This window comes from Miniopterus schreibersii, assembly GCF_964146895.1.
Source record: "Miniopterus schreibersii genome assembly, chromosome: 10".
In the NCBI taxonomy this organism is placed as follows: Eukaryota; Metazoa; Chordata; class Mammalia; order Chiroptera; family Miniopteridae; genus Miniopterus; species Miniopterus schreibersii.
In genome coordinates, this window is record NC_138110.1 from 62,990,088 (window position 1) to 63,005,382 (window position 15,295).

Genomic DNA, 15,295 nt, shown 5'->3' on the forward strand with positions numbered 1-15,295 from the left:
AATACAGAATTCGGCTAGAAGACCTTTTTTAGAATGACAGAAGAAATCACAAAATTTTAAAAGCTGAAAAATATTGCAAACATTATACAATGTAGAGACAGCATCACTTTTTTGTTGATTGGCTGCATGAGAGCTCTTCAATAATTTTTCTCTACTTTTTTTTGCCGTATATCCTTTGATCATCTAGTCATCAGACAATGGTTTTGTTGTCTTTTTGTTGTTGTTAATCCTCACTGAGGATATCTTTTTCCGTTGATTTTTAGAGAGAGTGGGAGGGAGGGAGAGAGGGAGAGAGAGAAAAAACATCGAGGAAGTCAAACCCTCCCCCCTCCCCCCTCGCCCAGTGCTCTAACCACTGATCCACACCTGCCAGGGCTGATTTTGTTGTCTTTTTAGAAATACATAAAGAAGACAATTCAGTCTTTACAAGGTTGGTTAACCTTTTGTGGATAGTTCAAGTAATTTTCTTTAAGTTGCAAAGCTTTTGTAAAAATGTTTTATTGAATTTATTGGGCAAGTTATTAAGCTTGATGCCATGTTAATTTTTAGAGTTAACTATCAAATGTGGGAAAACCTCTAAGTTTCTTTCATATATAAGCTGTAAATCTTTGGGTATAGTGACGACTAATTTTAAGTACTCTTTGAGTTGGCAGCGCATTGACCAGTTTGTCAGTTCCTCCCAAAACAATTAAATCTTCATCCATGTCACATGTCAAAGAAATGAGAAGTTTAAATCTTTTCCCAAGGTATTTATATAATTTACTCCTTTTAATTAATTAGATCAGGGATTTTCAAATGTGTGCCACAATAATTTTTAAGATATTCAATACCTGACTAATTTAGTCAGGGGCACTAACCTCTTTTCCTTTAGATTGTCAAATTTTAAGAAATGACCACAGCCAAAACAACAACAGCCATCTGCTGTGAATGAATCAAAATTATATCTATTTTCTTTGTCAGATTGGCCAAAAATATATTTTTGTGTGTGCTGCAGAATTTTAGTAATTAGTTTATGGGTGCCGTGAGATGAGAAGGATTGAAAATCACTGAGTTAGATTATCAAACAGTCCAAGTTGTTTCAAAACTTTGATTTGAAATGCATCTGTTCCTCATAATGAATTACTACTCTTGTTCTGATCTTCAGGTCATTTCATCTGGGCCATGTCCTCACTGCAGAAGGGGCACTACCTGTGAGGTTGTCTGAAGAGTGAGACAACCTATCAGCAAGGAGCCTGAGACCTTATCAATAATCTATATATTGGATGCCATTGCTATTTCGATACTTATTAATATTTACTATGAAGCCAGCCTTGGATCTTCGTGCTCTAGTATGATTTTTCTTACGTTCTAACAGTTGGTGTTGGCTATTGAAAGCTGTGATATTCCAGGCGGAAAATGTTTTCTGTCCCCAAAGGGTGGATCAATGCGAATGACCTGTTTAATAACAGAAGTAATAGCTGATATTTATAGAGCATTTATTATCGCTAGGATCCTTACTTGCTTCGTCTCACTTATCTCTTACAATACCTCTGGCACAGATACTTTTATTGTTATCATTTCCATTTTTCAGATGAGAAAACCTGAGGTTCGAGGGACTGAATTACTTCTCCGGGCACCCCCTTCGCTGGTGTGTGGAAGAGGTGCCACTCCACTCCAGAGCTGTTCCGCGGCCAGGGCGAGGGGTCAGGCTCTACCACCTCGCACTGTTCTGAGGGGCCCGGCCCCGCCTGCCATCCCTGCACCCGTGAGGTTGGAGGGCAGAGGGTGCCAGGAGTGAAAGCACACTGCGGGCGACTCCCCGCTGGGGCCGGAATGCCAGGGCCCCGCCCCGCCCCCGTCTCTCCCCGCTCCTCGATTTGCCACCTGCCCGCCCCGCCCCTCACCCTGTCCTTTGCCCACTGCCCCGCCCCTCTCCCCGCCTTCGCCCCGCCCCTCACCCTGTCCTTTGCCCACTGCCCCGCCCCTCTCCCCGTCTTCGCCCCGCCCCGCCCCTGCCACTCCGCCCACTCGCCCCGCCCCTTGCCCTCGCCCCGCCCCCGCCCGCCCCTTGCCCTCGCCCCGCCCCCGCCCGCCCCTCTCCCCGTCTTCGCCCCGCCCAGCCCCTGCCACTCCGCCCACTCGCCCCGCCCCTTGCCCTCGCCCCGCCCCCGCCCGCCCCTCTCCCCGTCTTCGCCCCGCCCCGCCCCTGCCACTCCGCCCATTCGCCCCGCCCCTTGCCCTCGCCCCGCCCCCCGCCCGCCCCTCACTGGCTGACGCCCAGCCCCTCAGGGAGCCGGCGCCTCAGAACTGACGCGCGGACCCGCCAGTCCTCCTCTCACGCCCCGCTCGGGCGCGCCGCTCCTCACGCCCCGCGCCGAAAGTAGGGCTCCTCCTGAGGGGTCGGGCGGGACCTGGTGGCTGAAGGCGGGATCGGTGATGGGGCCCACAGCCGCCCGCCTCCCCGCACGCGCCCTGCCGGGCTCCTCACGGGCACGAGCCCGGAGGCCCCCGCCTGAGGGAGAAACTGCGGGGGCCGAAGGCGCGGCGCGGTTCTCCCTACATGGGGGGGGGGGCTCTTGAGGCGCCCCTGGGGCGCGGTTCCCCTCTGGGGGCACCCGGCCTTAAACGTGAGGAGTCGTCTGTGGGGGGCTCGGGCGTCCCTGCGCTGGGCGCTCGCCGTCTTCTCTCAGCCCCGGACGCCCCCTGCCCCGCGCCTCCCTGTCCCGCACCCCGCGCCCCTGCGCGCTGCCCTGGGGAAGCTCGCCCTCCCTGGCTCCCCCCGCGGGCACCCCGCCGGGTCCGTCCCCCCGCCCCGCGCCGCCCCGCCGTCCCGCGGCCCTTCTGGAACCGGCCCGGCCCCGCCCCGAGGGCCCCGCGCCCGCGGCGGCCGCGCTTTTCGTGGACAGAGCCAGCCTCGAAACGACGCCCAGGGCACGTGGGGGTCTCGGGGGGGGGCGGGAGGGATGTGTGCTCAGGAAAATAAATATCTCAGGAATATGAAATCAGCGGGCGGGGGCCTTTTTCTTAAAGGGCATTAATAACCCTACACCTGGGAGCAATTTAAAAAGATGAGCTGGACTCTATCCCCAGGTACCGAACGCGCAGGCTCTGAAGGAGACGGGAGGGGAGGGGAGGACAGGAGAGGGGAGGGGAGGGGAGGCGAGGAGTGGACAGGAGAGGGGAGGAGTGGACAGGAGAGGGGAGGGGAGGAGAGGCGAGGAGTGGACAGGAGAGGGGAGGAGAGGCGAGGAGTGGACAGGAGAGGGGAGGGGAGGAGTGGACAGGGGAGGGGAGGGGAGGGGAGGGGAGGAGAGGCGAGGAGTGGACAGGAGAGGGGAGGGGAGGAGTGGACAGGGGAGGGGAGGGGAGAGGAGGGGAGGAGAGGCGAGGAGTGGACAGGAGAGGGAAGGAGAGGGGAGGAGAGGCGAGGAGTGGACAGGAGAGGGGAGGGGAGGGGAGGAGTGGACAGGGGAGGGGAGGGGAGGGGAGGAAAGGGGAGGAGTGGACAGGGGAGGGGAGGAGAGGCGAGGAGTGGACAGGAGAGGGGAGGGGAGGGGAGGAGTGGACAGGGGAGGGGAGGGGAGGGGAGAGGAGGGGAGGAGAGGCGAGGAGTGGACAGGAGAGGGGAGGAGAGGGGAGGAGAGGCGAGGAGTGGACAGGAGAGGGGAGGGGAGGGGAGGAGTGGACAGGGGAGGGGAGGGGAGGGGAGGAAAGGGGAGGGGAGGAAAGGGGAGGCGAGGAGTGGACAGGAGAGGGGAGGGGAGGGGAGGAGTGGACAGGGGAGGGGAGGGGAGGGGAGGAAAGGGGAGGGGAGGAAAGGGGAGGAGAGGAGTGGACAGGAGAGGGGAGGGGAGGGGAGGAGTGGACAGGGGAGGGGAGGGGAGGGGAGAAAGGGGAGGCGAGGAGTGGACAGGAGAGGGGAGGGGAGGGGAGAAAGGGGAGGCGAGGAGTGGACAGGAGAGGGGAGGGGAGGGGAGGAAAGGGGAGGAGAGGAGTGGACAGCAGAGGGGAGGAGAGGGGAGGAGTGGACAGGGGAGGGGAGGGGAGGGGAGAAAGGGGAGGCGAGGAGTGGACAGGGGAGGGGAGGGGAGGGGAGGAAAGGGGAGGAGAGGAGTGGACAGCAGAGGGGAGGAGAGGGGCGGAGTGGACAGGGGAGGGGAGGAGAGGGGAGGAGAGGGGCGGAGGGCCAGGGCGGGCGCACCGCCTGTCTGTCTGAGGCGCTTGGTTCTGTCCGGGGCGTGGGCCTTGATCACGGTGCAGCCCAAGTTTTACTTCTGGGGCTGACGTTGTCTTTGTGTTCATTTTGATTCAGTTTGCTCTTTTCTCAGAACTTTAAGTAGGAAAGAAACAAACAAAAAGAATCTTTTATAGGGGCCGCTTAAAGTTACTTATGTGGGAGCAACGCTTTGCTTCTCCCCAGAAGGCGGCCGGGCGCCGCGGCGTCCCTTCCCCACCGGCGCCTTTCCGTGTGTGAGAGCAGAGCCGGCGCGGAGACACGCGCAAGTTCCGTCTGTTTTCAGTGGTTTACTTTTAACACTCTTATCTCAAAACATTTCAATTTTATTCTTGTTTCCTTTCTTGCCTTCTTACAGTTTCTTGTTTTCTTATTTTTTCCACTTTATTTCAACTTCAAAAATTAATATATTGTTGAATAAAGTGGAGCATCTTGAAAGGAACAAAGAAATTCAACTCCTGGATATAAGTCAATAATCCAGCACTTCTCAAATCCTTACATTTTAGAAAAAAAAAGGCGACCTGTGTTCTCTTCTCTTAGTTCGGCCCACCTTCTCCAGCTCATTGTGGGTTGTTGTTTTTCCCCTGTTTCCGTCTCTTATTCTTCTCAGGCTTTCTCTTCTATTTATTTGGCCATATTAATAAGAACTCAAACCCTTTACAGGATAAAATAAGTAAAATGTAAAAAGCGATCCGTAATCAGAACGTGCTTGAGCCAGGTGCGATTCATAATCCACTAGAGCTCTGTCATTAGTTTGTTATTTTGTATTTTAAATAAGAGTTCCTTCTTTACAACAAATAATCTGAATTGAATACTACCTTGGACTAGGAGGTAATCCAAGCGTTGCCTTACGAAATTAATGAAAAGTGTCTTTGCTTGCTGTAAATTAGCACCGAAAAGCTTTGGTGGTCCAATTTTAAACATCTTTGAATGCTCTCTCTAGCTGGCTAAGTAGGACTGAGGAGCACAGGCAGCATGTTCTACACACACGTGCTCATGAGCAAGCGAGGGCCGCTGGCCAAAATCTGGCTGGCAGCTCACTGGGAGAAGAAGCTCACAAAGGCCCACGTGTCGGAATGTAATCTGGAGACAATCATTGAGAAGATTATTTCCCCTAAGGTATGTTGTTGTGTAAATTATAGCATGCATTTGCCGTGACCTATGGAGAGGAAAGGAATTAAAAATACATTATATCACGAAACACGTTTTCAAGGACGTTTTACTTCTCAGACGGTCCTCTCGCCTTTGGTTCCTACAGCATTTATTGTCTGAACCTGTGCAGAGACTGGTTTCTGTCAGTAATTAACTGTTATTTGTTTATCATGAATAGGCTGGACCCTGAAGGGTAAAGGCCATGTTTTATACATATTTTGTAATCCGTCCTTTCTTATTCCCTACCAGGTGACTGTGTGCGTAGTAGTACCAAACAAGTGTTTCTTTTAAAAAATGAGTGAATAAATAAGGAGAGTAGGAAAAAAGGGGGATTGAGTATAAATGAAAATATATACAAAACCACTTCATAAATAATAAAGTATTATGTTCATTATAAAAACCATAACAAGGTATTAGAATTTACATTAGAATATTATTTTAATATTTTATAGGTTAAGTTTTCTCCTTGAAAGAAGGGTGAATTATAATAAACCAACCGTGTGCAAGGCAGTGGACTAGACTTTATGTTCATTAGTTTTTTCATCTTCACAACAATCCCATGTGATGGGCTTCCTTTTGCTTCAGTGAAGTGTGGTAGTTAAGAGTGTGAACTTTTGAGTTGGTCAAATTTAAATTTAATTCCTGCTCCATCACTTAATAGTTGTGCTACTTTGGGCATACTGCTTAACATATCTGAGTTTCACTTTTTCCTTCTGTAAATAAAGGTTGCTGTCAAAATTAATTATCAAAAGCCCGAAAGACAGTGCCTGGCATAGAACAAGTATATAATAAATTGTAGTTGTTATTAATAAATTGAAGTTCGGGAAGGTTAAATGACTCAGCCTCAGCAGTTGAACCAAGGCTTGAACCCAAGTCCGCCTGACTTCAGGTTTTGTATTCTTCCCCTAAAACCAACAATAGCATTTAATGGCACTTAAATGCCGCATTCAATTATCTTCACTGAAGAAGTTAACTATTTTACTGGGGGAGGTAAAAGTTAAGTGATTCCCTTTAAATAACAATGCAAAATGTCTGCTTTTTAAAGAGAAGAAATTCTTATGATTTTGTAATTGTCCAAGAACAGAGTTTATGAATCTAATTTTTAATATTCTAATACTTTAAAAATTATTGAAAGGTGAAAATTGCACTTCGAACTTCAGGACACCTTCTTTTGGGAGTTGTTCGAATCTATAATAGGAAGGCGAAGTATCTTTTGGCAGATTGCAGTGAAGCGTTGCTTAAAATGAAGATGACATTTCGCCCAGGTATATGATGTCTTGATTCCCTTTTGCATTTTTATTTTGGGTGGGCTCTTTTAGTTGGCAGCACTCTATAATTCCAGGGTGAGTGTAGTGAAAGTAATCTTTCTTTTGACTGAATCTAAGTTTCAATGGTTAAGAACAAATTATATTCTTTCCTTCATTCTTTTCCTGTTTGCAGGAAAAGGTTATGCTTTCAAAAACTCGTAATATTTCTGGGTGTTTACATAAGAAATATACCTAAAGCTACCACGCTTGCACAACAAACTGTGATAGTTTTAACATGTTACTTTGTTTGCCATAACTATTTTTGCCTTTTGTGATAAATTAGAAATAGTGTGATTGACAAAATCTAGATATCTATAATTGTCACTGTTTACAGAATTCTCAAGACTCCTTAAGTAGCATGCTATTAATAATATATAAAAAAAATCCCTAGACATCCCAAAGTGCTAGAGATTTACATATAAATAAATATAATGCCTTCAAATTTAGTTTCATTTTAATTTTAAGATGTAGTGTTCCATCTTGTATTATGGTCATTTAGGTATAGACTTTGCCTCACACTAGTCTGTAAGCTCCTTGAAGGCGATATCTTTGTTATTTATTTTCTGAATTTCTTACAGTACTTTTCTCAGTGCCTTGTACATACTATTCCCTCAAGTAATTTTTGTTGAATGAGGATTAACAAAGTTTTTTCTTTATTTAAAATATTTATATATTCTCTATGTAGATTTATAATGATTTCAAATATGGTTAATTTGTTCATTATTTCATTTATCTATTCCACAAATGTTTATTGACCCCATACATTATGTGAAACACTATGCTAGGCTCAAACAAGATAAATAGCTCCCTTTTGGTCTGGTGAGGAAATCAGATAATGAAAAAAGTTTTAAAAAAATTATTACAATAATTATAGATTGTGATTATGCTGTGGAGAAATATAAAAAGATTACTACAACAGAAAATAACAGCAAATTTTATTTTAGTTAGGCTAGTCAGGAAAAATCTTTCTGAGAGGGTAGAATTTAAGCTCAAACTTGAAGAATGAGAAATACTCAGTCATCTAAAAAGTCCCTGAGGGGAATAGCATTCTGGGCAGAGGAAACTGTAAGAGCAAAGGTCTTGAGGTGAAAAAGTGCTTAACTTGTTCAGGGAACAAAAAGGCCAGTATGGTTGGAGTATAGTGAGTGAGGGAAAGAGTGTCCTTAGATGATGCTGATAGGTTTGTAGGGCTGCAGAGGCCCTGATTAGAAATTAGGATTTTATTTAAATGCACTGGGAAAGTCACTGAATCATTTTAAGCATGAGAGTGATCTGATCTGATTTTGTATTTAAAACACCACTCTAGCTGCTTTGTAGAGAATGGATTGAAGAGAGGCAGGAGTGGATGCAAGGAAACCAGTTAGGAGACTAAGCAGTAGTGCAGGGAGGAAATGTCTTACTTAAATGAACAAGGTTTAGTTGGGAGTTTCTTATTTTACATAGCATTGTTGCTTATTGAATGTGGCTTTTCATCCTTTCAGGACTAGTTGACCTTCCAAAGGAGAACTTTGAAGCATCTTACAGTTCTATCACATTGCCAGAAGAATTCCATGATTTTGAAATCCAGAATGTGAAGTAAATTATTTTATTTATTTTCTTTCAATTTGACTTTCTTGATATTTTATCAAGATTTTCATCTTCAGATATCATGAATGCAAATGAAATGCAGTTAACGGAAGTAAACATGCAGTTGACAAAGACTTAAATTTAGTGTGAACCTTCAAAGTACACCAAAAATTCATCAATGATATGCTAAATGTAATTTGCAATATTGACGGTATATTCATCCATTCATTCAGTAAATATTTACTGAGTGCCTTCCATATGCCAGACACTGTTCTAGGCACTGTGGAGATAGCAATAAACAAAACAGCTCCTGGCGATATGAATCTTACATATTTTAGTTGGAGTAGACAGACAATAAACAAACAAGTAAATATACATTATGACAGGAGATGGCCATTATAAAGAGAAATAGAAAATAAAATAGGTAATAGAATGGTCAGGCAAGACTTTTCTAATAAGGTGAGAACGGAAACCTGAAGGAACAAATCATTCAATAACATGAGGAAGAATGTTTCAGGTAGAGTAAGTGGGAAGAAAGGCGCTAGGACAGAGCACACTGGGCATTTTCAAGGAACAGCAAGGAGGCAAGTGAGACTGGAGTGGAGTAAATGAGGGTCTGAATGGTAAGGAATGAAACCAGAGAGGTAGCTAGGAATGCAGATGTATGGTGTTGTAGGCTACAATAAGGACTTTTATTTTACTCAGGAAGGTTTTGAATAGGAGAGTCACTGGACTGGACTGGACTCTATTTCAATGTGCTTCCTTTGGCTACTTACTATAAGGGGAAAGGGAGGAAGCAGAGAGCCTGTGAAAAGATTATTGCAGTAAGAAGTCCAGGTGAGAGATGACAGTATATGTGATTGGTTCTCAGTCTTCACTTATATCAAGGTGGTATCAATGAAATTATGAATATATTTTGAAGTCAGAGCCAACACAATTTGCGGATTAGATATGGCTTTAAGAGAGAGAAGTGAAGGATGACTATATGATTTTTGGCATGGCAATGGAGTTACCGCTTAATGATATTAGGATAACTGTGGAATGGCAGGTTTAAGAGGGACAGTATGAAGGAAGTAAATTAGGTTTGGGACATAAGTTTTTTTTGTTTTGTTTTTAAATTTATCTTTATTGTTGAAAGTATTACAGGTGTCCCATTTTTCTCCCCATTGACCCCCTCCACCTTGCTCCCACCCCCTCCTCAGGTATTCACCACATTATTGTCTGTATCCATGGATTATGCATATATGCATATAACTTATTTGATTAATCTCTTCCCACCCCCCACCCCCTTCCCTCTGAGATATAACTGTCTGTTGCATGCTTCCATGTTTCTGGGTCTATTTTGTTTGTCAGATTATTTTGTTCATTAGCTTATTAGAGAAGACCCTTCAACATTTCATGTAATACTGGTTTGGTGGTAATGAATTCCTTTATGGACATAACTTTTGAGGTAACTGTTATATATCCAAGGGGAGTAGGTAGGTAGTTGAATATATGGGTCTGAGATTCAGGAAGGAGGTCTGGATGGGATATATGTATTTGGGAGTTGTGAGTATATACATGGAACTTCAGCCATGAGTCATAAGAGATCCCGAAGAGAGTAAGTATAGATTTAAAAGGGAGAGAGGAAGTAAGGGAGAAAATGAGATAAAGGTCTACAGACTGAGTGTTGGGTCATTCCTAATAGTTAATAGTCTGGGAGATGAACTAATAAAGGAGATGGAAAAGGAGCAGCCAGTGAGGTAGAAAAAAAATCAAGAGGGAGTGGTATCCCAGAGGCCAAAAGTAGAAAGTATTCCATAGGGAAGGAAGTTAACGTCTATTTCAAATGCTATTGGTTCGGGTAAATAAGATAGGACTGAAAGTTGACCATCGGATTTGGAAATCTGGAGATCATACGCATGTATAAGAAACTAGTGTTTACAAATAATACTATTGAGAAAATTTAAATCTCCTTTATTTTTATAATAAAACCTGATTTTTTGTTTTAGGGATTTTTTGTTGTTTTGCAATATACTACAAAACATGTTCTGTTCACATGTTTTCCTCAATCTTATATTTCTCCATAGCGCTATTGATGTTTTAGAAAAATTTACTCAGAACCAAAGCAGACCAGAAGAAATCACACTTAGAGAAGATTATCACAGTGATCTACTTTTCCAAGCTGGGAGCTTTGGTGAGAATATTTGGGAAATCTAAATTACATCATAATCAGTTATATAGTGTCCAAAAAAATGTATACACACACTTTGAATAATGATAAAGGCAGTGTTTATTAAAATAAATTTCATTTTCAAAATTGAGCTATCAGCTGTTTAAAGTGTGTGTACATTTTGGGGGGGACATCCTGTATTTGCGTTTTTGTATTGAAACAATGCCAATAGAAATAGCTATTTCTATTCTAGTAGAAATATCTTTAGATCTTTAGATATCTAGTAGAATGTTTTGATGTATAAGTATAAACCCCCAATAATTTTGTCCTTGCCTTTTTCTAGCGTATGTGGGAAGAACATGTTCCTAGTAGACTGGCAGACCTGGGCTTTCTCTATTGACTTGCTGTGTGATACTGGGAAAATTATCTAACTTCTTTGAGCTTTACTGGCCTATCCCTTACTACTTTACTTCCCTAAATTGGGATACTACTATCAACATCACAGGGTTATTTTCCTTATACCCTCCTTTAATCTTTTCCACCAATAAGTGGTATTTCTCTTCTTCAACACTAACTCAAACCTGATATCCTTCAAGAAATGTTGAATATTAATCCATCCTGTTCTAGATTACAATATAAGATTGAAGGTAATGATTATTTCCTTAATTGTTTTGTATAATCTCAGGTTCTTGTAATGCTCAGTGCTAGGAATATAGTGTCTTTTCATAAGTGTTATTTTATTGACCAAGGCTGATTGGGAGGGAAGGGAGCTATCAAGCTGCACCTGGAAAATATGAACATATTTTTAGTTCTTTTTGAAAAGTCAGTCTTTTCTTTTGTGCAAATCTTTAGTCCAGCACAATGAAGGTTGCCTTTTTAAACTCTTACTTTCTGGAAGATGTGTGCCTATAGAAGAATTTTCAATATGAGTGGTACTTCATGATTTTCTTTACTGACTAGCACTAACATGATTTATTAGACAGTGGACAGGAAAGACCAAACTCTGACCCTCTGGGATTTTAGACTCCTGGACATAGAGATTTAAACCCAAGGAAGGGAAAGAATATTCACTCTCAGCCAATCTGAAAGCAGGCCAGTTTGAAACAGGGAGTTTATTTTATCTGGTGCTGTAAGTGTCTTAGGAGTTTTCTGTCAAAAACTTCATTTGACAAAATATTTTACCAGTCAGAATTCTAACACTGATACTACCCTACCACTATCTCCGCTGGGTTCAGATCCTGGCTTTGTCATTTATTAGAGTGTGACTGTGTGCACATTATAATACCTTTCTGTGGATGTCTTTATTGTCTGTACAATGAGGATTATAATAGTATCTTCTATTGCATAATGTAATGCACATAATAAGCACTCAGTTAATGTTAGGTTAGCTGACCAATCTTTGTCTTTCTTACTGCTGTATCTCCAATCCCTGGCATAATACAAATATTTATTTTATTGAATGTTGTAAGCCCATTCTTTAATGCTTTACCCATCTTCCCATTCCTAAGAAGGCAAACATGTTTCTTACTTTCTATACTCCATTATGGATTAACAACACAAGCAATTATCCTTGAAATAATATGAAATAATACTTGGTCAAGCAGAACATGACCTACCTAAAGTAGAAGAATTATTAAACTGCACCACAACTAAAAACTCTATCCCTGTGTTTTGGCTTTTTTTTTCTTACTGTATTGGAAAAAAAGTTAGACTAGAATTCCAGTATCCACTGATTAACTGAGTGGCTTTAATTTAATAATTCAAATAAGTGTTTTAGCTTTCATTTTCTTTATCTGTAAAATGAGGGGGAGGAGCTATAGAAGATGATATTAGAATTTCCTTCTAACCCTAAAATTCTGTGTTTTTCTGACTAACTTGGTATTAATGATATATATTTATTTAGGGGAGGAATCTGAAATTCTCAGAAGCTATAGCTTCTTTGATGACAACATCTTGCTGAATTCCAGTGGTCCTTTAGCTGAATATAGTTCTGGAAGCCTCAATGGAGAAAAATCTCTGTTCTATGACAGTGGAGATGGATTTGGTGATGAAGGGGCTGCAGGAGAAATGATTGGTATGCTCTCTGGTTCTATAGAAATTAGATATTTATTTCTATGAAATTACTAATATATTAGATTTATTAGATCAAAATAAAATTTTAGGTATGCTTCATATAAATCACATTTTTTACACAAGTTTTCAAAGTTTGTAATATATTTAAACATTTAGGCTAGATCTAAGTAAATAGCCATCTGTTTAAACATATTTTCTATATAGATTGTGAAATATTGCTTGTTTTTATTTTTAAAACTTTTTAATTTTTAGAAAGGAAAGAATGAGGTTAGTATAGTCCTCACAAAATATACTAGGTCATATACCTAAAAACATTGTTTTCTTGAACAGAAATTGTGGGAGGGCTATTCTAAAGGATCTGTCTGGCATTTTATATTATTATTTTATTTTTATATTGTATTATATGAAAGTAATCATAGAAATAGGGTAGACAAAGACTAGGAAATCCAAATGCACATATTTTAAACATATTGACTGTTATACATAAAATCTTTTTAAAATTCTCCCGCTTACATTAAAAGGCTGGTTATGGCAAACTTCTGGAATTTTGAAAATATGAAAAAATAGTGGCTGTACCTTAGATCTCTACCAAAGGAGTTTGAACACTTTTACTTCTTGATATGAAACTAAACATGGCTTTGTAACAAGGCTGCTATCTTAGTATTTTAGTATTTCCTGAAATCAAATATCTAATAATAGATTTTTTAATAAAGGAAAGAAAATTAAGGACATAAAATTCTGTCATCCTTCATGAAATGTAATAGTCCGTGCATCCAATCAAATCTACTTAAGTAGGGTTCATTCATTTTTTGTATCCTTTCATAATTTCTTGCATATGATAATGTCAGTCAAGGGTTAGTGAACAAATGATAGATTCAACTTTGTATGACAAAAGTATTTATTGTGTTTTTCAAGACAATCTATTACAAGATGATGAGAATATCCTGTTAGAAGATATGCATTTGAACAAAGAAATTTCCATGCCTCCTGATCCTCCTGATATGATAGTGGGTATGTTGAAATTTTCCTTTGTAGAGAAAGTGAACAGTTGCTAATGTTCACAGTAAGCTCAGAACTTCTGAGTTTAAGTAGCAGTATAATATATCGAAAGATGATTAAAAATGTCCCACAAACTCAAGGCAATGTAGAATAAGAAACTGGGTTCTGAGAAAGATACAGTAATGGTTATTTAACCAGGACTGGGTTTATTTGGTATGAGAGCACATTTAAATACCCTTCCAAATACCATGCTTTGAATCATTAAAATAACATATGTTACATGGTAAAAACATCATTAATGTTTGACATTAATATGGTTATTAATTATATTAGTGCCATATTAATATTAATATTAATATGGTTTGACAATCTACATACAATTTGAGAGAAATTACAATAGGGGGATATTTCCTACTTGAAATTTGTGTGAAGGCACCTCCAATAATTTGAGATCTTTTAGTCTAATTTTTGTTTTCTTAAAGAACAAGTTTATTGACAATAATTTCATAAATATTCTAAGTAATTTTTTTAATAATTAAAAAGATGATTAGCTTCATTTTGATTCTTTACTTTTTGATGTTACATTTGCTTTCTAAGACAATAGTAGAAATTTAAAATGTTAAAAGCGATAGTTAAAATTTAGTTATGGTTTTTTATGGGTCAACTAATGAATGATTTAACAGAATACAAATTTTTTAGCAGATATATAATCAAATTTAAGTCAGTCATTTATTATGATTAGTACCACTGTTTGACTTTCACTGAGACTATAGTCACAGTCACGTCTAAGTCCAGCCTTAGATGTCACATGTGCAAAAGAGGGTGATGATACTTGAGTCACCGAGTCACTATGTCCCAGATCATATAATAGCTGAGCCTCTTCAACTCTATTATATACCTGATTCTAAGAATTCAGATGTGGCTCCAGTTAGCAATATAAGTCTTCAATTAGTTTCTCTTTCACTTTAATTATCATGGAGTCCTCTAGCTATTATTTTTTAATAATTCCTTTTATGGTGATGTTGATTAATAGAACCAGTCAATCCAGAGTGTATACATCTACCAGAAAATGAAAAAATGAATGAAACCACATTATCAAATGAAGAGGAAGGATTTATCCTTGATCCAATTGATGCTTCAGGTCAGAGTCATTCATGTTTTTTTATTTTTATTTTTGACACCTACTATCTTATTTACTGTTAGATATTTGGATAGTCGATGAAATATTATAGGCTGTCAAGCTAGTAATAACATTTATAATACAATAGGGGAAGAGTTTGGGAAACTAGAAAATTTTAAACTGAGTTCAATTCCAGTAGTTATTGAGCTATTATTATGTATTGGGCACAAATGAAGAAGACATAGCTCCTGCTTTAAAAAAAACTTACAATTATATATATATATATATATAATTGGTGATATATAGTACGGTGATGGCAAGAGGGAAAGGAGGGTGTGGGGAGGTGAAAGAGGGCAAAGGGGAGATAAATGGGGACTGAAAGATACTTTACTTTGGATGATGGGTGCATAATGCAATGTACATATGATGTTTAGTTGAGTTGTACACTTGAAACCTGTATGGTTTTGTTAACCAATATCACCCCAATAAACTCAATAAAAAAGGAAACTTACAACCTCATGAGGAAATAAATAAACATGTAAATGAATGTCAAATAAGGCAGAATAAAAGAATCAGAAGAGAGGTACAATCTTTTCTAACATTTAATCTCAAGCGTGTTTTTAGGAATAACAATAAATATGAATCCAATATGTAACTAGACCTTTTAAGAAGGCACTAGTTTTAAGTAGTATAATTGATGTGGATTTCAGTTT

At 40.7% G+C, this 15,295-nt stretch overlaps 1 protein-coding gene across 2 annotated transcripts in view; it reads left to right on the forward strand.

Moving 5' to 3' along the window:
* Positions 1 to 2,251: 2,251 nt before the first annotated feature.
* The window catches only part of RAD21L1 (RAD21 cohesin complex component like 1), a 29,050-nt gene continuing 16,006 nt past the window's right edge, over positions 2,252 to 15,295 (forward strand). For both annotated transcript variants that reach the window (XM_081148419.1, XM_081148420.1), the window contains exons 1-8: positions 2,252 to 2,359; positions 5,157 to 5,332; positions 6,501 to 6,630; positions 8,154 to 8,247; positions 10,308 to 10,414; positions 12,294 to 12,464; positions 13,379 to 13,474; positions 14,496 to 14,603. In XM_081148419.1, coding sequence (XP_081004545.1) covers positions 5,189 to 5,332; positions 6,501 to 6,630; positions 8,154 to 8,247; positions 10,308 to 10,414; positions 12,294 to 12,464; positions 13,379 to 13,474; positions 14,496 to 14,603 — 850 coding nt within the window. In that variant the 5' untranslated portion in view covers positions 2,252 to 2,359; positions 5,157 to 5,188. The remainder of the gene's footprint in view (positions 2,360 to 5,156; positions 5,333 to 6,500; positions 6,631 to 8,153; positions 8,248 to 10,307; positions 10,415 to 12,293; positions 12,465 to 13,378; positions 13,475 to 14,495; positions 14,604 to 15,295) is intronic.